Here is a 23,928-nt window from a genome sequence, read left to right as displayed (position 1 = left end):
AAAAAACAGAAAACCTAAATCGAGAGGGCCGGACCGAGATGTGAACCGCCGATCTCCCAATAAGACTTCAGTGTCTTACCATGGCGCCACCTCACAGGGTGCTGGCCCCTCTCTTAGCTTGCATTTATCGCTAGCCTCTCGCCGCAAAGTCTCAAGCGACTGGAAAAAACGCAGATGAGTCCTTTATGTAAGAATGGTAAAAGAACGGACCTGTCTTTTGTCATATGATATACTGAGAACTATGGATGATGGGGCAGCAGGCAGATTCCATATTTCTAGATTTCCGAAACGCATTTGAATCGGTGCATCACAGCAGACTATTAACAAGGGTACGAGCATAGCACACAGGTATCTGAGTGGCCCGAAGACTTCTTAAGTAATAAAATCCTGTTCGATGTCTTCGACGGCGAGTGCTCATCAGAGAGACAAGGGTGTCGTCAGGAGTGCCCCAGGGAAGTGTGATAGGGCCGCTATTACTTTCTATATACATAAATGATCTCGCGAACAGGGTGGACAGCAGTCCGTGGTTGTTTGCTGATGATGCTGTGGTGTACGGGAAAAGTGTTGTCGTTGAGTGGCTGTAGGATACAGGATGACTTAGACAAAATTTGTAGTTAGGGCGACGAATGGCAGCTAACTCTAAATGTAGAAAAATGTAAGTGAATGCAGATGAGTAGGAAAAACAAAACCGTAGTTTTGAAATATAGCATTAGTGGTGACCTGCTTGATACAGTCACGACGTTTAAATATATGGGCGTAACGCTTCAAAGCGAAAATGGAGGGCGCATGTGAGGATTGTGGTAGGGAAGGCGAATGGTCGACTTCGGTTTATTAGAAGAATTTTGGGAAGTGTGGTTCATCTATAAAGTCCCGTCGACGTTCTAGAATCATAAAACAGCATGGAGTTGAATTCAGGCACTGGCATCCTGTCGGGACAGACCTCTGCTGTAGTACAGGGAAGTCTTCGGGTATGATAGGTCAATATCTCTGCCAAAAGAAGATAGAAGAAAACGACAGACAGTCGTACCACTGTGTTCTTCATTTCATCATAAGAGTTTACGGACCCTGCTGACGTGAATGTAGATTTCTGTGAGTGTTTTGATTTTGTAATCAAGTTTCGTACTGTTTTAGTTAATGTAAACTCATATTGCTAATGCAATAAGTAAATATTCCGATCAGATAGGATGAATATATCCTGATAAGACTTGAAACTAATGTGTTACTGTGACTGGTCTGATTTTAGTTGCTTTGGTGATATTCTCCACAAATATTAAATCATTTAGTACAGTTTCCCATAGTTTGGACGGGAAAGGGTTAAAGGAAGACGTCGTAGCAATTCAGAGGCAGGCTGCTAGATTTGTTACCGGTAGGTTCGATCAGCACGCAAGAATTATGGAGATGCTTCGGGAACTCAAATGGGGGGAGGGGGGGGGGAGAAGGTGACATTCTTTTCGAGGAATACTATTGAGAAAATTTAGAGAACCGGCATTTGTAGCTCACTGCAGAGCGATTCTTACTGCCACCAACCTACATTTAGCGTAAAGATCACGAAAATAAGTACGAAAAATAAGGGCTCATACGGAGGCATATAAATTGTCGTTTTTCCCTCGCTCAATTGCGAGTGGAACGGGAGAGGAAATGACTTGTAGTGCACCGTACGGTGGCTTGCGAAATTTGTATATAGATATAGATAACGTACACAGCATTGCATTACTTTCTAACACAGGCCTGTACGTCTTTCTCGACCGCAAGAACACTGCTGGAGTCCGCCTGTCATCCACAAATACGTTTTTAGTTATCTGTAAGTTTGAAGAAAGGTGGTGGTGGTAAGTTCCTATGGGATCAAACTGCTGAGGTCATCGGTCCCTAGGCTTACACACTACTTAATCTAATTTAAACTAACTTACGCTAAGGACAACACACACACACACACACACACACACACACACACACACACACACACACACACACACACACACACACACACACATGCCCGAGGGAGGACTCGAACCTCCGACGGGGTGATTTGAAGGAAGTTGTAGTTTGGTGATTCAGAGATAAAGTGCAATACTAAGAAGGCATAGGTGTTGGGTGCCATCCCCGGACAATCGTATGACTTTTATGTGTCACTTATCCCGTCTGGCAATGTTCGTCAATATGGAATATGCCGAGCTGCACCGACGTTAAGGGTCCATGTTAAACTCTAGGGCCTCCTATAAATGGTTGGGCACGTCAATTAAAACTTAGAGGAAAGTAACGGCATACCGCCTCCAAAAGGACTACGTGTAGCAAAACATCATTGTGTTCAAACTAACGTTAGGACTGAGGACAGATTTACCTTTTTTTAATGTGAAGAATGATGAGTTCTAAATCGATCTCGCAGCAGAATGTTTCCTCAAATGTATCCACATATCACACCCCGGCAAGAACAGTGACACATTTCGAAAATGCAATACTTGAGTAAACTCCACTTGAACAATTAATTCTATAAAACTTAAATTGAAATAGCATAAGCTGTCTTTACTCAAGTAAGTATTCTTGGTAGCAAATTCCATTGCATTTTTTCGCTCACTTTCCGGGGTGCGACGTGTAGTGTACGACCCTACCATCAATAGAAAACGTTACTCCCAAAACGGAAACATTACGAAAACGTAACTTCTTATCAGTCTTTTCAAGATCTTCGAATGATCCACTTCTGGATTTTAACCTGGTCATGAAACTGAGCGAATTGCGTTCAGGAATGTCGTACATAATCAGTTTCCATCTCTCCTTCCCTCTCATTGTATGTGTATGTGTGTGTGTGTGTGTGTGTGTGTATGTGCGGGTATGGGCGCGCGCCTGATGTGGAAATAGTGTTCTCATTTACAGACCGTGTTCCGTGACTAAGTTCCGAGGACATCAGATCTGGGTCATCGCACATTCACTTGCTGCTAAAGTGGTTTCCAGCGCTCGGGTCGCCTCCGAGCAGCGGTAACGGCCGACGCCAACCTATACATCCGTATCGCTCAGTCGTAAACACTCCAGCTCCTCGTCAAGTTACGTGTATCCACTCAAGTGTGATTGTTCTGTCTACTCTACGCTACTGTCGTGACAAATTTCTCACAATTGAAGAGGGACTTGCGCATTTACTAATATTTCCCCCGTGTCATCATTTACAAAACTTATCCTCTTGCAGCTACCATGCACTGTTGCATCGTGTGTCGATACTTAGAACACAACTGGACAAGAATGTCATCGTTAGCGAAATACACTGATGTTACTGGACTTGGATCTGTCTTTGCTGGCATAAGTCGCTCCATCTTAACGTTATTTGATCTTTAAAAGGATACACATCCGCTTAAAAATTATTACTTAGTTGTAAATGGTATAGCTCGTTGGGCAATTAAGTAAGAGTCAAATTACGGGGTTCAATTATCATTCCGTCTTACAACATTTTTATGTCACATATTGCTTCTTTTACTTCTCGCAATGGTTTGCACCGATGAAAAATGCCTGGTCTTCCGTGATTCGCAGTTCACATTAAGTTGTAGGTCTCCCTACCCCCCATATCTGAGTGGATAAGTAAATTCAGAAGTCGGAAGAATACAAAGGACATACTACCTCCATTACGACCATACCTAGTTAAGCACTGTCGTGTTCACACCAACCTCTGGGTTTGAGTCAGTTACATGTTCCGTAGATCATTTGAACGATTCTTTTATCGAAATGGCGTGGAACAAGTCAGTTTACAGGATATATATACATGCTTGGTGTCAACATTAACGAATACATTACTTTTTCAATCATACTCACGCAACCACGCTTAAAAAACGAGTTTTTTTAGGTGGATACCCGTTTTTAAGCAGCAATGCGTCAATGGGACAGAAGGAGTTGCCCAGGAGAAATGACTAAGTTAGATTTAAAACGTGCTTTACTGTCAAACATTTTGCGGTATTGAAAAAATGATCAAAATTTTTTAATTGCTGCATATTGAACTCCTTTCTGAGCCAATGACAGTTTTAATAATTGGTAATACAGATTATTTTTCCCTCTAGTGATGTACGTATGGACATCACTGTTCTTCAAAAATTGTGATGGATTATTCATGACGAATTTCATTAGCGAATATATGTATTAAAACGGCGCAGTTAAAATGCCTAGCTCATTGAAGAGGAATCTACATCACGTCCGTGAGGGAACAACCCATATTATTCTTACTGCTCGTCTTTGTGCAATAAATACTTTCTTCCTAAATGGTGAGTTATCCCAGAACATTATTCCATACGACATTATTGAGTGAAAATATGCAAAATATGTCAGCAGGTTGATTATTTTGTTTCCAAGATCAGCAATTATACGAAGAGCAAAAGTAGCTGAACTTCACTGTTTGACAAGCTCTGTAATATGCTTCTTCCAGTTCAAGTTTTCATCAATATGTACACCGAAAAATTTGGAATATTCTACCCTGTTTACCGACTCCTGGACATGTACTACATCAATTGTTGGTATGGCCTATTCTACAGAATTGAATATATTGTGTTTTTTCAAAATGGAATTTATTATAACACTAGCGCCGTCTGCAAAAGGTATCAGTTCAGATTGTTGAATGTTAAGTGGAAGGAATAGGAGTGGACTCAGAATTGAATCCTGTGGGACTCCCATTGCGATTTCTTGCCAGTCACTAAAATTTTCTACCTTTCCAACATTGTTTGAATTATTCAGTACAACTTTTTGCATTCTGTTTAAGTATGATTCAAACCAGCTGTGCATAAACCCATCAGTTCCATAAAACTTGAGTTTTTTACAAGTGAGTAGCATGGTCTACACAATTAAACGCCTTGGAAAGATCACAAAAAGGAGATATTTTATTATTTAAGCAACCCTTCTGAAATCCAAACTCTGATATGCTAAGCAAATTGTTACCACTTACGTGTGAGACAACTCTTGACAGCCTTGAGTACATTACTTTTTCGAATATACCGGAAAAAGATGTGACTAAGGAAACTGGATGATAACTGTTTAAGTCTGTCTTGTCACCTATCTAATGCGGACGTTTAACAATTGTATACTTTAACCTGTCTGGAAAAATTCCCTATGCCAGTGATGCATAGCATATATCACCAAGGACATGACTTATTAACTTCTAGCAACTTTTCAGAATTCTGTTTGGCATTCCATCAACAACACGTGAGCTTTTGTTTTGCTTTTGAGGGCAGCTTTACCTTTCATCTTACCTAGTTGTGGACGAATACGACCTACTGCAGGAGCATCAGACAACAAACCAGTCTGCCAGGAGATATCACGCTAATACCGCCTCTAGCCTTAATGGTGGCATCAATTCGGTGAGGAAAAGAATTCGCAAGTTTCTTCAGGTACGTCACATCCAGCTGAAGCTATTCATTAATGATTAAAATCCCACAGAGATACCAAGTTGCGGGATGTTGATTGCTACGTTTCACCCGATGCTCCAAGTAGTTCCAGAAGATAGGAAAAATACCCCCAAAATATTACACCACCACCTCTAGCCCGGAATACGTCCTCCATACATTGTGGATGAAGAGCCTCATCGTGCCGTCGGCTTGCATTATTTGAAAAGAGGAAAAATCGCGAGTCGGCGGACTACACAACACGCCTCCAGTCGGCTACCGCAGAGTTTCTGTTCATATGGCGTGTGAGTGGTACGCTATTCCTTGTAGACACGTTGGACAGTCCACACTGGTACATCAACAAATCGGGCAACTTCATACATGGTGTGGTCAAGGGCCCGTCCAAACACTACGGTTCTTTACTGCCATTCTGTCCCGTTACAGTGTCGACCCATCTTACTGCGTTGATCCCATACTATCGCGCGCGCCCGCCCACACACACACACACACACACACACACACACACACACACACCACTTCACTGCTGAGACTTACGTCGGCGGTGGAGGGCCACATGGCCAACTGGTATCAATTCTGCACCATCTACAGCGCTCCAAAGTGACCAGTGTGCTCTTTTAAAAGGGGATGACTAAAATCTTGTCCAGCGAGTTTAGTATCAGGACAACAGTATCTTAATCAGTGCACCTCCCAGCTCCGTGCTTTGTAGTGCGATTTTACTGCTAGTGAACTGTTCCTAAGAAGCCATTAATCGCTAAAGCGCTACATTATTTATCTGTTGTGGTAAAGGAAAGGCACAGAAAACTTCCTGAGAAGCGCTTGAAGTCGCACGGTTATGAAAAACGTCGTTCCCTAACACTTAAAAACAATACTGCTACATCGGGTGACGAACATAAACGTTTCACTCTCCATAGTTACAGGGGTTAAACAAAAATATGGAAACACCGCGAGAAATGCATTTTTGAACATAATTGCAGATGCTAGCCAAGCCTGCAGGCTGCGCTGTTGTATTTGACCACGAACGGCACCTGTGCAATATCCTCAATGCATACTTTGCAACTGTCAGTCGTGGTCATAACAGAGTTCTGTGTAGATGTGTGTGTATCATGTCGGAGCTTAGTGCATTTGAACGTGGGCAAACTGTTGGTGCTGGGATGGGGAGGGGGAGGGGGGCGGTGCTTCTGTAACGAATGGAGCTGAAGAGGCACCGTATCGAAGATTTATACCGCATATGGCGAGAGCGGAAAAACATCAACCGCTAAGTTACAGTGCAGGCGAAAGTCTCTATGTCGAATGATCGTGACAGGCAATCACTGAAAAGGATTGTCATGAGAAATAAGAGGACGACAGCTGCAGAAGTCACTTCAGAACTGAATATCGCACTTGAGAACCCGGTCAGCACCGAAACGAGATGAAGGGAACTCCATAATCAGGGAATTGTGGGGCGAGCTGGAATTCCAGAACCATTCATCAGTGATACAAATGTCCGTAACCGGAAAACATAGGTTGTGGAGCAATGGAAGAAAGTGATTTGGTCAGATGAGTCTCGTTTCACACTGTTTCCAACTTCTGGCCGAGTTTACGCCCGAAGGGTGAAACATACTACATCGTGGTATTCCATGGGCTCCACTGTTACTCTGCAAGGTCGCATTACTGCCAAGCATTATTTAACCATTTTGGTTGATCAGGTCCATCCCATGGTATACTGTTTGTTCCCCAGTGGTGGTGCTGTGTGGCAAGACAGCAGGGTCCTTGTTCAAACAGCTTGCGCCGTCCAGGGCTGGTTTTATGAGCACGACGATGAATTGTCGCATCTACCATGGCCACCAAAGTCGCCAGATCTCAGCACTATTATGCTTTTGTGGTATACTTCGGAGAGACGAGTGTGTGATCGCTATCCACCTCCATCATTGTTACGTGAACTTGCCACTGCTTTGCACAGACAGTGGTATAAGATATCCTTGAAAACCATACAGGACCTGTGTTTAACCATTCAGAAAAGACTGGAAGCTGATTTGAACGCCAACGGTTTTACTACATCGTTTTAGGCACGGTATTGTGTTGTGTTTTTGGTGTTTCCATATTTATATTAACCCTCTGTATATCCGTCCGCATCTGAGCTGTTTAAAGGGTTCTGAGAATCACACTGGACGTGTGATTTTAGTACCTCGCTCCTTTCTGTTTATTATTCTGGGCGGGGGAGAAAAATTATATTAGCGGGGTCAGCTCCGCCGCTTACTTTACCCGTTTCATTCTTCTCGCTATCATGTCGCCCAGCGGGAGACTTTTTATAGCAGTTCAATGGTAAAGTTTCCGTCGCAGAGGCTGCATTCTCTCTCACGTTAATCGAGCCTACAAACGTCGCTTCTGAATTCAAATACAGCTTAGCACCTTCCTTTACAGTAGTCCACATTGTTCTATGTACATAATCCTATTACAAACATAAATGTAAGGAAGTTTATATATTAATATGAATTTGTGATTAACTGGGTTTATAGAATGGACAAAAATTTAAGATACATGTTGGTAATAAAAATTATGTTTGCTAACAAGAAACAGATATACCTTTTCTAAAGTCACAAAAACACGAAATGGAACTTCAACAATTGAGAACGGATGGTAGTATACTACTATGAAAGCCCGCTCGGCTAGCCGCTCGGTCTAACGCGCTGCTTCCCGAGCGGGAAGGAGTGCCGGTCCCCGGCACGAATCCGCCCGGCGGATTAGTGTCGAGGTCCGGTGTGACGGCCAGCCTGTGGATCGTTTTTAAGGCGGTTTGCCATCTACCTCGGCGAATGCAGGCTGGTTCCCCTTATTCCGCCTCAGTTACACTATGTCGGCGATTGCTGCGCAAACACTATCTCCTCGTACGTGTACACCATGCAAACATTTGGGGTTACACTCATCTGGTGGTATGAGACGTTCCCGGGGGTCCACTGGGGGCCGAAACGCACAATAACCGTGGGTTCGGTGTGGGGCGGCGGTAGGGTGAGTGGACTGCTGTGGCCTGTTGTGGGGCTGTGAACCACTGAGGGCTACGGTGAGACGAAGCCTCTCCGTTGTTTCTAGGTCCCCAGTTTAATACGCAATACTCACATTACTATGAGCTTCTGGTCCTTTTTTGTTAGGGTTTGGTCGGCCATGTGGCCGAGCGGTTCTAGGCGCTTCAGTCTGGAACCGCGCAACCGCTACGGTCGCAGGTTCGAATCCTGCCTCGGGCATGGGTGTGTGTGATGTCCTTACGTTAGTTAGGTTTAAGTAGTTCTAAGTTCTAGGGGACTGACGACCTCAGATGTTAAGTCTCATAGTGCTCAGAACCATTTGAACCATTTTTGTTAGGTTTTGAGACACTTTGGATGAAGAGGGTATTAACACACGAAAGAGATGCAGATGGATCCAGTCGTTTCTTTGTTGAAGAAACTGGCATCATTCATCAGAAATGCTTTGAAAAACAACGTAAAACCTAAATCAACGTGCCTGTCACCGGATTTAAACTTCATTCTTGCCATAAATGATTACTGTGCCTTAACCACTGCGTCATTGCACCCAGTAGCACTTTCTATTTCTGCATTTCACATATTACAGATATGAGAAATGTCTGTGTTCTACGATTGTCAGTAGCTGAAGTAGAATGACTGCTTCACTTGAATGACTTCACCTGTACGGAGTTCTTTATTGCATAAACATTAACGAAAGCGCATTCTTAGTTTCAGACTTTTCGGAGATGTTCACAAAATAATTGAATTAAATAAGGGAGAATTCGTAGAGTAAGTCAAGTTTAAATGCTAAAATGTGCTTAATGTAGAGAAAAAGTCTTAACAAAACGAGGAAAATATTTTTGTATCAAATGCTAAATAAGATGAAATGAAACGAAATGAACTTTTGATATGTTATCTACCGCTTTGTAAAGGGATTTAATAGGACAAAAGAAATGTTAAGCAGTATGGCGGAACGGACCAGACAAATTGTCTTAGTAACCTTCACACGAGTTTATCGAAAGAATAAGATAGGAACAAAAGTAAAGTCTTCCACTTTAAGCTCTTGGGCTCATAAAGGATGTCAGAAGTTGGACTCTTAAAATTTCTGTAGCCTACGACTAAAAAGTGAGGAATACGACAAATTTAAATTATCCAATTAGGCATCAAACATATAGTTTCGGTTTGTACACCATTTTCGAGTGTTTAGCAATAAGAAGGTGACCTATGTATGAAAATGGCAGCGTAGTCATAATATTTGCCTCCGTCGATTTTGGTTCACAGATATACTGTTCTTAAAGGTTTGACACACAGTGAGTGCACTTAAGGCTGGAAAATGTGCAAAGATAATCGCTGAGCAACAAATACAGTTAAAGTAGAAAAATGCAGAATTAACTTAAGTGCATATTCGCACACAGTGTTCACAGCTTGCAGAAGAAACTTACTTCGTCAGATTCTTTGGTCAGGGTTATAGCTGTGTACATATCGCACCCCGTCAAGAACAGCGACACAACTAAAACATTCAGTACCTGAGAAAACTCGACTTAAAGAATTAATTCTATAAAAGTTATACTGAAATAATGTAAGTTTCCTTCAGATTTCACGTAAGTATTGTTGGCAGTAAATTCCATTATATTTTACGTGCACGTTGAAGCACTCCACACGTATTTTTCAGTGACATAAACTAAAGATGCCGTTTTTCGGACTGTCACTTTTCTTGCCGAGGTGCGATATTTTGCGTCTTAAGTGCACCGACTGTCTGTCAAACCGTTAAGAACAGCACAATTTATGAACCAAAACGAATGGGAGCACATCGTGGGATTAGGGTATCATTTTCATATGCACTGCACCTCAACCTTGATAAATACTCAATAACTGCCTAAAAATCCGAACGAAACAAGTTATGCGACGAATAAGAAGTCTACATAAATTCAGCCTAAGTGGGGAAATACTGCTTTCGTTTAAGTGCCGTCGTATAGAAAGCGTTCAAGACCTGCAGAAGAAACTTATTTTCTATTACACTTTTGGTTAAAACGTTGAAGCTACTTACTAGCCACATGAAAGCTTCCTCAAGGCGCTGAAGATGTTCGTACACTGCTTGTACTAGGGTTACTGCGCACCCACCTTAAACTGTAGTCCAAGTTCGCTAAAGGCTCTACATTATGCAGTGGCGTCTTGCACAGTTTTCCCAGATTCCACTCGTTTAGGCATACTTCCGACCAGACACGAAAGGATTTTACGAAGAATATCGATGAATTATTCATGGGATACGTAAGTGCTGGCATATATCAGCGTGAGTCTTTAAGGTCTGAAACTAAATTAGCGTTCCAAAATACCCAGTAAACATTCATTCAGGTTCAGATCAGCATTCTGTGTAGTCCAGCACCTTTTTAGTTGCGAATCATTGCACAGCGAATAACGCAGTTTGGAAGACTTTTTCATGCTGGTACCCACGATGCTCATCGCCGAATAGTTCTTTGAGTTTAGACAGCAAATATGAGCTCGAGATATTCTTACCGCACGCACCTTACCTCCGGTAACTTCACTCTCTCTGTATGTCTTCTCGGAAACCTTCATTCACATAACGTACTTGACGAAATTTACTTACAGACATTTTATTGTCAACAGAAGCAAACGAATAAAGAAGATACAGCAATGCCATAAAAAAGCAAAAGAGCTGAAATACCCAGCAGTGGTTTCCTTTAAGAGTGTGTGTCCATATTTTCACGGATACTTCGATCAAGCAACTAAGTCATTTCTTGAAGTGGACTTATATTTAGTAAGACATGTATACAGCGCAGCGGGAAGAAGAATGAAAGGGAATAATCCAATACTACCGGTAAAGTATAATGCAATGAACTCGCCTGGCCTGACTTTCAACTACACTTGCATGTACACTAATGTGTGACGGAGGGTACTTAGTTCTTTTTTTGCTACTTCCTTTCGTGTCCCATTCGCGAATGAACTGCCGGAAAAAACGGAAAAAATGAGCTTCCGAGTGCCTCCATAAACGCCCAAACCTCTCGATATATTGCTCGTATTGCCCTTCCGCAAGACATAAAATGAAGGCAGTACAATAGTTTTCAATCTCTATCGAATATTGGTTGTCTGATGGGACCCAACAGTGCCGTTATACACTATCCTAGCATTTTACCTGGACACCCCTAAATAATACAGAAATGACTACTAGATGTAATGAGAGGCAGGCCCGCCATTATAAAAGGATTGGAGGAGTATTGTGATGACAGTAGAGAAGCAGTAACAGCAGAATCCATCAGAGAGATTTCAACCCTTCCAAAGCTGCCCAAGTTGACTGTTGGTGATGTGACTGTGAAGTGGAAACGCGCAGGAACAACCACAGCTAAACCAGGACCAGGCAGACCTCATGTACTGACAGACAGCGCCCGTCGAGCATTGCAGACTGTGGTTGTAAAAGGCGGAAGGAATCACTCGTGAGTTCCAAACTGCCACCAGCACAATCATAGTGAGTAGGGAACTAAAAAGAATGGGGCACGGTGGTCGAGCCACTCCTCATAAGCTAAGCGACGCTTGACGTGGTGTAGAGAGCAACGCCGTTGGACAGTGGATGAATCACGCTAGGCCATGTGCTAACGCAACAGAAGTATTTGGGTCAGGCGAATGTATGGAGAACAGTACCTGCCATCACGTGTGGAGGCGGTAGTGTTACAGTATGGGGGTGTTTCTCGTGGTTAGCGTATGGTACCCTTATTGCGGTTAAGAAAGCGCATAGTCCGTAAGGATATGAACACATTTTACAGCACTGTATATTGTGTACAGGAGAGGAACAGTTCGGACACGATGATTGTTTGTATTAGCACGGCAATGCACCCTGTCATGAAGCAGGATTTATGAGGCAACAATTTGTGGACAATAACATTCCTGAAATGGAGTGGCCTACACTAAGTCCCGACCCAAACCCAATGGAACACGTTTGGGATGAGTTGCAGAGCCAAGCGTCCAACATTTATTGTCTTCTCTGGTTTCGGCTCTTGAGGAAGAACAGGCTGCCATCCATCCACAGACGTTTAGACACCTCACTGAAAGTACCCCCAGAAGAGTTCAAGCCACCATAATCACCAAGGGTGGACACAGCCCATATTTAAGTCTACTGATATGTGTCTAAATACTTTTGAGCAGAAATGGTATTTTATCTTGGATTACTAAACCCTCGAAAAATTTAAGATTGCATCTGGTACCAACTCGCGGTTCCCGCCTATCTGGTGTCGTCATTATAGGGTGTAAAATAGGACATTTTGTACTTATTTTGTAAGAACATACAATTGGAGACCTTATAACTGTAATCAAGTGGTGAATAAACTATAAATTATGGCGTCCTTTGAATAAAATAGCTTGGTTAAATAAAATAGTTTAGTACCAGTGTAACATCCCTCCCTCTTTACCGTTAAGCTCTTTTTCTTCAATTACTCAACATTTTCTGCTACAGTACATGCTTCCGCAGTGAACAAGGACAGGAACCCAATGGGGAAACTTCTTACGGCGCTCACGTGTATGGGTTGGTTATCATTACGAGGTGGCAGATCCTAATCTGTATGTAAACGCTATACGATCATTGAACGGAATGAATCAACATATAACATCGTCGTACAGATTCGCTCACCACCATCCAATAATGAATTTCACATGAATCACAAAGAAAACGACATTTATTGACATTTGAATGAGACGATTTAGACCTCGCAATTCGGCCAGAGTGGCCGAGCGGTTCTAGGCGCCTCAGTCTGGAACTGCGCGACCGCTACGGTCGCAGGTTCGAATCCTGCCTCGGGCATGGATGTGTGTGATGTCCGTAGGTTAGTTAGGTTTAAGTAGTTCTAAGTTCTAGGGGACTGATGACCTCAGCTGTTAAGTCCCATAGTCCTCAGAGCCATTTTTGAGCCACCTCGCAATTATCGAGAAGTTGTGAACATTCTCCTATGATACCATAAACGTTTTTTATCGCAGTCTCACAATCACACATCTTCTTTTAAAAGGCAAACTAAATACTTGTTCGCAGCTGTAGAGTCAAATATCTTACCAACCACTATGAAAACATTTCTATTTACTCATGTCAAAAGACATCCCTTCATTTAGAGTACAGCTGTTCTTCAACTGTTAAATCTGTCTGAAGGTACATACGCAAAGTTCTGCACAAACTTTTTTTAAACAATAATGAACCTATATTTTAACCGTGATTGTGAAGAATCTGGTATAAGTTTGGTCTCTAAATATCTGTGACAAACATTCTGACGTAGGCCAACGTATTTTCTACAGTCGGATTCCATGAGTTCCAAAGCAGCAAAGTCTACACAGCAGATTGTTCAGACTTCGTGCTACAAACAAAATTTAAGTAATTCATAATCCTATCCACTCTAACAAATTTATCAAGGTAACGTTATTTTTCTCAGTATTCTACGTTTTTTCAAGAACTTTACTTTATCTAACTTGAAAAATCCTTCCTAAAAAACATCTCATCTGGATAAATCTTCACGGACATTTAGTCCGATGTACGAACACTGCATGAATGGTACATTAGGAAGAATATGAATAATCCCAGACCCAAACATTAATTAGCTGAGACAGAGAAACAAAGAATTTATCAGCCCTTCTCTGCGTACATCGAATAGGCATAGCTATAGTTAACAGATCTGTGCATAATGCAACGGACATAGCACCAGAAGATTAATACGGAAATCGATTGCTGGTTGTAATGTCTGACTACAAATGACTTTAATCAGACATAAATAGTGACATTTGATACCAAGAACATGAAATATGCAAGTCTGACAGCTACGCTCCTGAACTTTTTTTATTTTACTTTATTTATTTATTTATTTTTTACACAGAACCTCTGTGCTAACAGAAAATGATCTGGATCCTTTTACTCAGAGATCATGAGGTAAAACATTCAGATGTATGCGAAAATGGCATCATGCTCGAACCATAATGATGGTTTTCAAACATAATGGAGCTTCAAATACAAAGACGAGCCAAAACAATATGTCAGCTACCATGAAAGGATATAAGCGTAGCAGAAACGGATGGCGAATCATTCTCGTGGCGATATGGATCACAAATGGGGAGATACGCTGACGTAGGCGACTTGACAAAGGGCAGAGTGATAAGGCCCCGCACCTTGGGAGAGCATCTCGGAAACGGCGAAGCTGGTCGGGTCTTCGCGAGCTACTGTCCTCAGCGTCTACGAAGTGTTTCTACATGTTCCTCGTACTGTTTCTAGGAGGCAATGCAATACAAATTCAGGTCTCGGGCGCTGATCAGAGGAGCTGCTATTGCTGAGCACACCGCGACCTCATCACAAATTAGAACAATGTTGCACGCACAGTTTCAGAGTCACTAGCAAGCGCTTGTATCACATATCATGACAGACGCAACAGGAGGCACGGATAGAGTGAAGTTATCTTAGTGATGAGAGTACATTCTCCCTTGGCGCCTTTGATGGTACTTTGCGAATGTGAAGCCGATCGGGAAAGCGGCAACTATCGTAGTGGACACCGTCCTTCCAACGGGAACAAGTTCCGATACTGGTTTTATTCTTGGCGTATAAGCGACGTCAGCGCAGTAACCTCGGTGGAACCTTCAACTAGCAACTGTAAACAGCATATGTGCATTGCCCCAGTCGGTTGTGAGCAGGCAGTGTTAAATAGCTGACCTGCGTCCGTAGTGTGTCACGCTTGTTGTGACAAAAAATCGCAATGGAACAACATCCCAAACTAAAGTGTTCAAGGCATTCTCCAAAATGTTTCGAAGAAGAGAAAAGTGTGTGCAAAGTTTGTCGCACATGTCGCACATGTCCCACACACCTCGATTCCCGAATAAAAATAACGAAGTGTGGACGCATGTCGCGACTTGGTTGAAATGCAAAACTAGAAAGAATCATCATGAGAGACGAGACTTTGTATTATCAGTATGAACCTACGACAAAACTATGAAGTGCAAAAATTCACATGAAAGGTCAACACGCTGACGACATAACCGACATTCAAGCCAATGCAACGCGCTAGTTGAACAGCTTCCCAAACAGTTTTCTGACAGTTTCACATGGCTTTATGAAAGTTCTGTGCGTTGCAGTTATATGATGGGGGAATATGTAGAACACCTAAAGCACTAAAACCACCATCTTGTCTATTTTTTATTAATCCAGTCTCGAAACTTTTTGGGCGGACGGGAGTATCTGACAGCGATATACAAAGCCAAATCCTGCACCATGGCGTGTACGGCCATAGTCTATAATTTTTGTACACAGAAACAGTGTGAGATGCATTCGTAAAAACATATATACTATTAACCAATGCTCGTTGTCACACTTCTCGCGTTATCCAACGGGCTTGCCACCATGTTCGTCTGCTCCACTGGCCATCACAGTCACAAGACCCATCAACCATTGAGCAAAAAATGGTTCAAATGGCTCTGAGCACTATGGGACTTAACATCTGAGGTCATCAGTCCCCTAGACTTAGAACTACTTGAACCTAACTAACCTAAGGACATCACACACATCCATGCCCGAGGCAGGATTCGAACCTGCGACCGTAGCAGCAGCGCGGTTCCACACTGAAGCGCCTAGAACCGCTAGCGGCCGGCTGCCACTGAGCATGTGTGGGACATAAGTTGTCTGCTTCGGTCTTTATTGGCGGCGACATCCCTTGACCAGTTGCGGATACAGATGAAAACAGCGTGAACTCTGTTGTGACTACCGACACTTATTTTAGCTAATGAATTTGTTATTCAAGATTGGATGTCTACAGCAGTATCACACCGTATTGTGATCACATTTAGTGTACAATCTGTGAATGTAGTTTTATTGATGTGACACCATTGTCTCAGGATGTTCATTTCTCATTTTCGACTAGTATGCCTTCTGCAAACGTAGTGCATCATCGACACTTTGGAAGGCCTGGGTACTACTGAAAACATTTATCACGTCGATGGGTAGCTTCACCACTTTGATATAGAGCTGTGCGTTACGGATATCAGGGAGTTATTAGAAGTTGACAAACTGGCTCAACATCAGGGCCTAAAGTCGACAGGAACTTCCGTGCGTAAGTAGACGAGTATGTTCCACAGTTATTGTGCGCATTCCTGATCCAAAAAGTTGACATTTGCATTGGGGCCACTTTCGACCCATCCACCAAGTCATTGAAGAACCGTATATTCGAGAAATTTATCTTCAACTGACGAAATCAGCAAACAGAATACCTTTGTGAAAGACGTTAAGAACGACCACAAGACAAATATGTACGTATAGTTTGTGTAGACAAGAAAAGGAAGTTTGAATTAAATTTGATGAAAAAAACAGTTTCCTAAGAACGCAGTAAGTGACGTCACCTTATTCTCTTAGGTTCACTTTTTACGCCTCGGTCGCTAGCGAAACCCACCTTAGGAATAAACCCGACTTTCACAAATTAACAGAGTTAATAAAATGGTTTCCTAGGTGCAATAACGAGTCTAGAACGATGCAACAACACGATATATCACGTATGAGGGGAAATGAAATCGATCTCACACGAAAATTTGGGCCATAATTCTGATAGTGCTCACTTATGACCCACCGAATGCACAGCTTTTAAATTTCGCGCGTACCGGTTGCTTGTCACTCGCTATGCGCCTCTTCAGTCGCATAACGTCCGAGCGCGAAGTACTGTACAATGGTTGGTTGATTTGAGGTAAGGTACCAAACAGCGAGGTTATCGGTCCCATCGGAATAGGGAAGGATGGGGAACGAAGTCGACCGTGCCCTTTCAAAGGAACCATTCCAGCATTTGCCTGAAGCGATTTAGGAAAATCACGGAAAACCTAAATCAGGATGGCCGGACGCGGGGTTGAACCGTCGTCCTCCCGAATGCGAGTCCAGCAAGCTAACCGCTGCGCCTCTTCGCTCGGTCTGTACAGTGCAGTGAGTAAGAGGTTTGTGAAATACTGCTGCGACCCTGGTAACATGCATTTTTCATGACAAAGGGCGCGGTTTCTAACCATTAGCTTATATCAGAGATCTGTTTACTTTGAACATTTTTATGTTAACGATTTACAAATGCAGCGGAGTACTATTTCTGTGTCAACACGACTGTTGCGTGTTATTTTCTTTAGATTTTAAAGCTAACAATGTTTAATTGAAGTACATATGCAGGGGACGGGCTGTTATTCAACTTGGTTGTCATGGGTAAATTGCAAATCGAAAATAATTCATAATAATTCTTCAGTTGCTTAGTTTTACTCATTTCGCTTGTGAGGCGTATATAAAGCTGCAGAATATCAATACGTCAATATTGTTAAATAATACTGAACGTATTTGTTCGTGGGACTGACTTACTATTTGCCATACGTACCTTACTTACCTATTTTTCGCGTATAACATGTGTTCTCGAAAAAGATTTCAAAACACGTTTGGCAGATGTGTCCACCTCCCCTCCGTCGCCTTCAACATCCCACAAATATGGGTGCTCCGGTTGTCACTCTGCTTTACAGCAATTCATGCTCGGGCACTAGATGGCTGCCATGGGGCGGAGCGGGTGACAAATAACCGGTCCGCGCGAAATTTAAAAGCTGTATATTAGGATGGTCATAGCCACGTAATATCAGAATTATAGCACAATTTTTCGGGCGGGTTCGACTGCTGTGCCTGAGATCTTGCAGTTGCAATTTTTACTCCTTAAAATATGAGGTCGAGTTGGTAATGTTACCTTGTCAGTGAAATTTAGAACAATGAACTGCGCGTACTGATGAAACAGAAGCAAGTTTTAAAGAAGCTGTGCATAATAATAATGGTAGCGTAGAATCACCATGTGAGCAAACAATAAATTAAAGCATACAGGGTAATAAATTCTCCAGTTGGCCAAAAATTAAAATATAGTAGAAGTTTGCCTGTAATACAGATACAGGACATCCATATCCAGGTTGCTAAATGAAAAATGGAGGGAAAAGGTGTTCACTTTCCAATAGGCGATACCACAGCGAGATACCAGAAGGAAAATGTGGAATGCACCAAGCGACGCGATTCAGTTGCATTCCAAACACCGTGGAGTCACCTTGGAGATGTCATCCACAAAGAATGAAACTGATGACAAAAGTATTATACGAAACATATTAAAATTCAGACAAATTCGATAGTATCACTGCCACAACGTCATTTTTCCTCGTCACTATGAGCATTAGCACCTTTCACACATTATGACACCCGAACAAAAAAGGCTGCAGTGCACTAGTCTCGAATAATTCGAAAACCACAGATTCGACCGAAAATGTTTCCCAGTAATAAGTTAAACCACATTAAATGTCCAGTTCATTGCTTTTTCCAGGACTAATAGCTTTCATATTGAAGGGACGGCAAAAATGGAAATGATCGTATGGCGCCAGTGGCCGGGAGTTCCCAGGCGGGAAGTTCGGCCGCCATGGGCAAGTATTATTGAGTGCGACGCCACATTGTGCGACTTGCGCGTCGACAATGGGGGATGAAATGATGACAGCACAACCACCAGTCCCTAAGGGGAGAAAACCTTCTACCCCAGCCGGGAATCGAACTTGAGCCTCCTTGCGTGGCATTCCAACACGCTGACCATTCAGCTAATGGGGCGGACGATGGGTAAAATTCGCAGTTATTAGAAATATTGTTCTAACGGTATAAAATTAATGTTCATCGTCAAATGTTGTGGGCTACACCAAATATTAAATGTGGGTACACATCTAACTATAGTAGAGCCATATTAAAGGTTAAATTATGTTCCAAGTGTATAATAGGTAGGGGTAGAAGGGCGAGAGAAGGTGGGTTGCCGGTTTGTGTTAATGCACATTCCTCCTCCTCAGGTCTGTAGACTGATGATCGAGCAGGTGATTCCCCACTCTATCTACCCCACCACGACACAAGAAGCAACTACTGGGTGTTTCACAAAGTTATAAGGACCCTTCACAGAACGCCTTATGAATCACTGGCGACGCAGTGCACAGACATGCCCGGAGAGTGTTTATTTTGCACAATATGTGTTAATGTTACATTGAATGCAGCTATGATTTACTAATAAAACGGAAGTAATGCATATGGATAGAATCTGTGTAAATCTCTGCACACTGTTCTACATTGCTAGAGGAGAAATTGGTCCTTAGTCATCCTGTACACCAGCTATAGTGTTCTTCCACGAAAGGCAACTTCCCCACCATGAGTGCTGCTCGTTGTTCTGCTTTCAGACAGACTAACTCCACAAAATTTTGTCTGGTTCTCTTATGTGAATAGACGAAGTATCTTTACTGAGATCTCGTTTATATAATGAGGTTACTTTCAATTTACTAAGTGAGTACTTGTTTGCAGTTATTAATTTCGCTAGTGGGTAAAATGCGTACGTGTGCGTTTAATTTACACTCCTGGAAATGGAAAAAAGAACACATTGACACCGGTGTGTCAGACCCACCATACTTGCTCCGGACACTGCGAGAGGGCTGTACAAGCAATGATCACACGCACGGCACAGCGGACACACCAGGAACCGCGGTGTTGGCCGTCGAATGGCGCTAGCTGCGCAGCATTTGTGCACCGCCGCCGTCAGTGTCAGCCAGTTTGCCGTGGCATACGGAGCTCCATCGCAGCCTTTAACACTGGTAGCATGCCGCGACAGCGTGGACGTGAACCGTATGTGCAGTTGACGGACTTTGAGCGAGGGCGTATAGTGGGCATGCGGGAGGCCGGGTGGACGTACCGCCGAATTGCTCAACACGTGGGGCGTGAGGTCTCCACAGTACATCGATGTTGTCGCCAGTGGTCGGCGGAAGGTGCACGTGCCCGTCGACCTGGGACCGGACCGCAGCGACGCACGGATGCACGCCAAGACCGTAGGATCCTACGCAATGCCGTAGGGGACCGCACCGCCACTTCCCAGCAAATTAGGGACACTCTTGCTCCTGGGGTATCGGCGAGGACCATTCGCAACCGTCTCCATGAAGCTGGGCTACGGTCCCGCACACCGTTAGGCCGTCTTCCGCTCACGCCCCAACATCGTGCAGCCCGCCTCCAGTGGTGTCGCGACAGGCGTGAATGGAGGGACGAATGGAGACGTGTCGTCTTCAGCGATGAGAGTAGCTTCTGCCTTGGTGCCAATGATGGTCGTATGCGTGTTTGGCGCCGTGCAGGTGAGCGCCACAATCAGGACTGCATACGACCGAGGCACACAGGGCCAACACCCGGCATCATGGTGTGGGGAGCGATCTCCTACACTGGCCGTACACCACTGGTGATCGTCGAGGGGACACTGAATAGTGCACGGTACATCCAAACCGTCATCGAACCCATCGTTCTACCATTCCTAGACCGGCAAGGGAACTTGCTGTTCCAACAGGACAATGCACGTCTGCATGTATCCCGTGCCACCCAACGTGCTCTAGAAGGTGTAAGTCAACTACCCTGGCCAGCAAGATCTCCGGATCTGTCCCCCATTGAGCATGTTTGGGACTGGATGAAGCGTCGTCTCACGCGGTCTGCACGTCCAGCACGAACGCTGGTCCAACTGAGGCGCCAGGTGGAAATGGCATGGCAAGCCGTTCCACAGGAGTACATCCAGCATCTCTACGATCGTCTCCATGGGAGAATAGCAGCCTGCATTGCTGCGAAAGGTGGATATACACTGTACTAGTGCCGACATTGTGCATGCTCTGTTGCGTGTGTCTATGTGCCTGTGGTTCTGTCAGTGTGATCATGTGATGTATCTGACCCCAGGAATGTGTCAATAAAGTTTCCCCTTCCTGGGACAATGAATTCACGGTGTTCTTATTTCAATTTCCAGGAGTGTATAATTGTTATGTTGACAGTAATCTGTGTAGTGTTGGTAGGAAAAGGATTATTATTATTAATTATTAGAATTTGCGCATAGAAAGATCACGTTCTTCCTTATATCGTGTGAAGATCTTCGGAAAATATTGACTAATTAAAAATTCTTCGCCTCCGACTACTTACACGTGATATTGTATAGAGAGATTCGTTTGTAAGTAAGTTTTAATCTCGTCTCATTCTGCTAACAGGCTACTCACACATCAAGCATTATGAAATAACAGGACCCAAGTCGCCACGAGACGTTTTCAACGGTGCGTCTATTACTATTACACGACTTGTAATGTTCGAAAGGGCGTGGTTGTCACTACCGTTTCAATTGCTACTACCAAAGTGTGGTCGAGCACCCAGTGATCACAATCTCTGCGAAACACTGGAGAAGCACTTGGGTGTTGTCACACTGACATGAACGTTCAGAAAAACGACGTGACTTGGTCGCAGTACCTTGATGCAAATACCACCGATGCTGGCATTGATGCCTTAGTGTACACGTGGATGGGCGTCTGAAGCATGATGACCACACTGAAAAGCAATGAGTAACAACGCCGTACAAAAGTGTATTAGTATAGATGCTTTGTAGACGATGTCTACGCACATTGTGCTTCAGGGAGACTTGACGCAGTGGTGACAAAATAAAAAAAAAAAAACACTACCTCGGGTTCCTCCGATATTTTCGGGCATTCTTCGGGAAGAAATACTTAAGTGTCGAAGCATTCCCAACGAAATGCCACTGTCTGAATGTGGAGTTCACATTGTTTTACGCACAGGAAACTGATTAAAACCTGAAATTAATAGCAGTGAGATATTTGGGGAACATTTAAACATATATCGATTGGATAGGATAATGGGAAATGGAGGTAGGGTATTTGTCACAATAGACAAATACGTCATGAAAATCCGGGGGCATTGCCCCAATTTAATTCTCGAACTACTGCAAAGATGAGAGATACAGATATTAGTGCGAGTGGTGTTGAGAAACAGCTAAAGTCGTTAAAACTGAACAAAGCTCCAAGACCTGATGGAACCCTATCAGATACTATATCGAATTTACGACCAAGGCCCTCTTTTAACAATACTCTACCGCAGACCCTCAAACAATAAACCTTAATAGTTGGTAGAAAGCACGGGTCAAACTCCTCTCCAAGAAGTGTACCAGAAGTAATCGACAAAACGCCTAATATCCTGTGTGTGTGTGTGTGTGTGTGTGTGTGTGTGTGTGTGTGTGTGTGTTGTAGAATATTAGAGATATTCTGAGCTTAAATATAATATCTCGAACAGAATGACCTGTATGCCCACCAGAATGGATTCCGAAAACTTCGATCATGTGCAACTTGCACTTTTCTCCCATGACGTCCTGAAAGCCCTCGATCAAGGTAGTCAGGTAGATGCAGCATTTCCCGATTTCCGAAAAGCATTAGTCTCTTTATAACATCTACGTTTATTATCAAGAGTACGACTGTATGGAGTATGAAGCGAAATTTGTGGTACAGAGGACGCTACATTTTATCTTGGATGGAGAATCATCGGCAGATGAAGCAACTTCGGGAGTGTCACAGGGAAGTGTGTTAGGATCATTGCTGTTATGTTATATATTAATGACCTTGCCAAAAATATTAATAGTAACATCAGAAATTTCCCAGATGATATAGTTACCGGTATCTATAATGAAGGATTGTCTGAAAAGGCTTCACAAATATTCAGTCAGACTTTGATAAGATTTCAAAGTTGTTTTAAACATTGAAAACTGTAAAACCGCGCACTTCACAATACGAAAAAACGTAGTATCCCACGACTACTGTACTGACGAGTCGCAACTCGAATCGGTCAACTCATAGAAACACCTGGGTTTGGCACTCTTTTAGGTATATGAAATGGAACGAATATGTGGACTCAGTCGTAGGCTAGCCATCGGAAGAATGCTAGGTAAACGCAGTCTGCAAAGGAGATTGCTTACAAAACACTCGTAAAACCCATCCTAGAATGCTGTTCAAGTATATGGGACCCACAACAACGAGGACTACCGGGGGGGGGGGGGGTGGGGGGTGTTGTGTGTACTGAACGTATACAAAGAAGGGCAGCACGAATGGTTACAAGTTCTTTCAGAAGCGGCACCTCATGAAAACCTAAAGGACTGCATGCAGGCTGTCACTCTTCACATCGCAATGTCAAACGTGTTCAAAATCGAGAATTTTAATCAGCAACGTGAATGCTTATCTTGTTGGCATGCTATCTATACTGCCAGTGTACTTAATGCTTTTGGTATAATCAATCATTTCTCACGAGAACTATCGTCAAAAGACTTTTTTCCGAATCAGAATTATGGATGAAGCAAGTATGATGAAAACTGAAAAATCTACAGCATCGCTGGAAAACTAACATATTCGTATCTGCTGTATGGCAACAGCGCCACAAACTACTGAAATTCACATAAAATTACCTTTCTTCATGGCCATGACTTCTCGTTTAGTTCTCACTTGCTCCACGTCCACCACAGGCAAGCCGGCGCAAAATACTGACTCGAAGCAGGTTGTTGCGAAAGCTTTTGAGTTTGCGGTAGATGGCAGTAGTCAACGGCCCTTGGGCCCGTTCTCAGCCGGCCCGTGCGTCGCGCCGACCGCGCTTTTAGGCTGTTATGAAATGTTTTTTACCCCCAAACGAAATTACTCTGCATCATTTCACATTTACTCAGCATGATTCTATACTTAAAGCCAACTCTAGAATTTAACAGTGTTTCCGCTAATACAAC

The 23,928-nt window shown here is 43.2% G+C and overlaps 1 protein-coding gene across 2 annotated transcripts in view; it reads right to left on the bottom strand.

The window, feature by feature from the left end:
• The window catches only part of LOC126248736 (glucose-6-phosphate 1-dehydrogenase), a 312,938-nt gene extending 289,221 nt beyond the window's left edge, over positions 1–23,717 (bottom strand). Inside the window, exon 1 of one of the 2 annotated variants that reach the window (XM_049950056.1) lies at positions 23,620–23,717. In XM_049950056.1, the coding sequence (XP_049806013.1) occupies positions 23,620–23,635 (16 nt within the window). In that variant the 5' untranslated portion in view covers positions 23,636–23,717. The remainder of the gene's footprint in view (positions 1–23,619) is intronic. The other variant, XM_049950055.1, reaches the window with a different exon arrangement.
• Between the last annotated feature and the right edge of the window lie 211 nt (positions 23,718–23,928).

Source organism: Schistocerca nitens, chromosome 3 (assembly GCF_023898315.1).
Source record: "Schistocerca nitens isolate TAMUIC-IGC-003100 chromosome 3, iqSchNite1.1, whole genome shotgun sequence".
Lineage (NCBI taxonomy): Eukaryota > Metazoa > Arthropoda > Insecta > Orthoptera > Acrididae > Schistocerca > Schistocerca nitens.
Note: the sequence above shows the minus strand (reverse complement) of the source record. Positions and strands in the feature narration are given on the sequence as shown.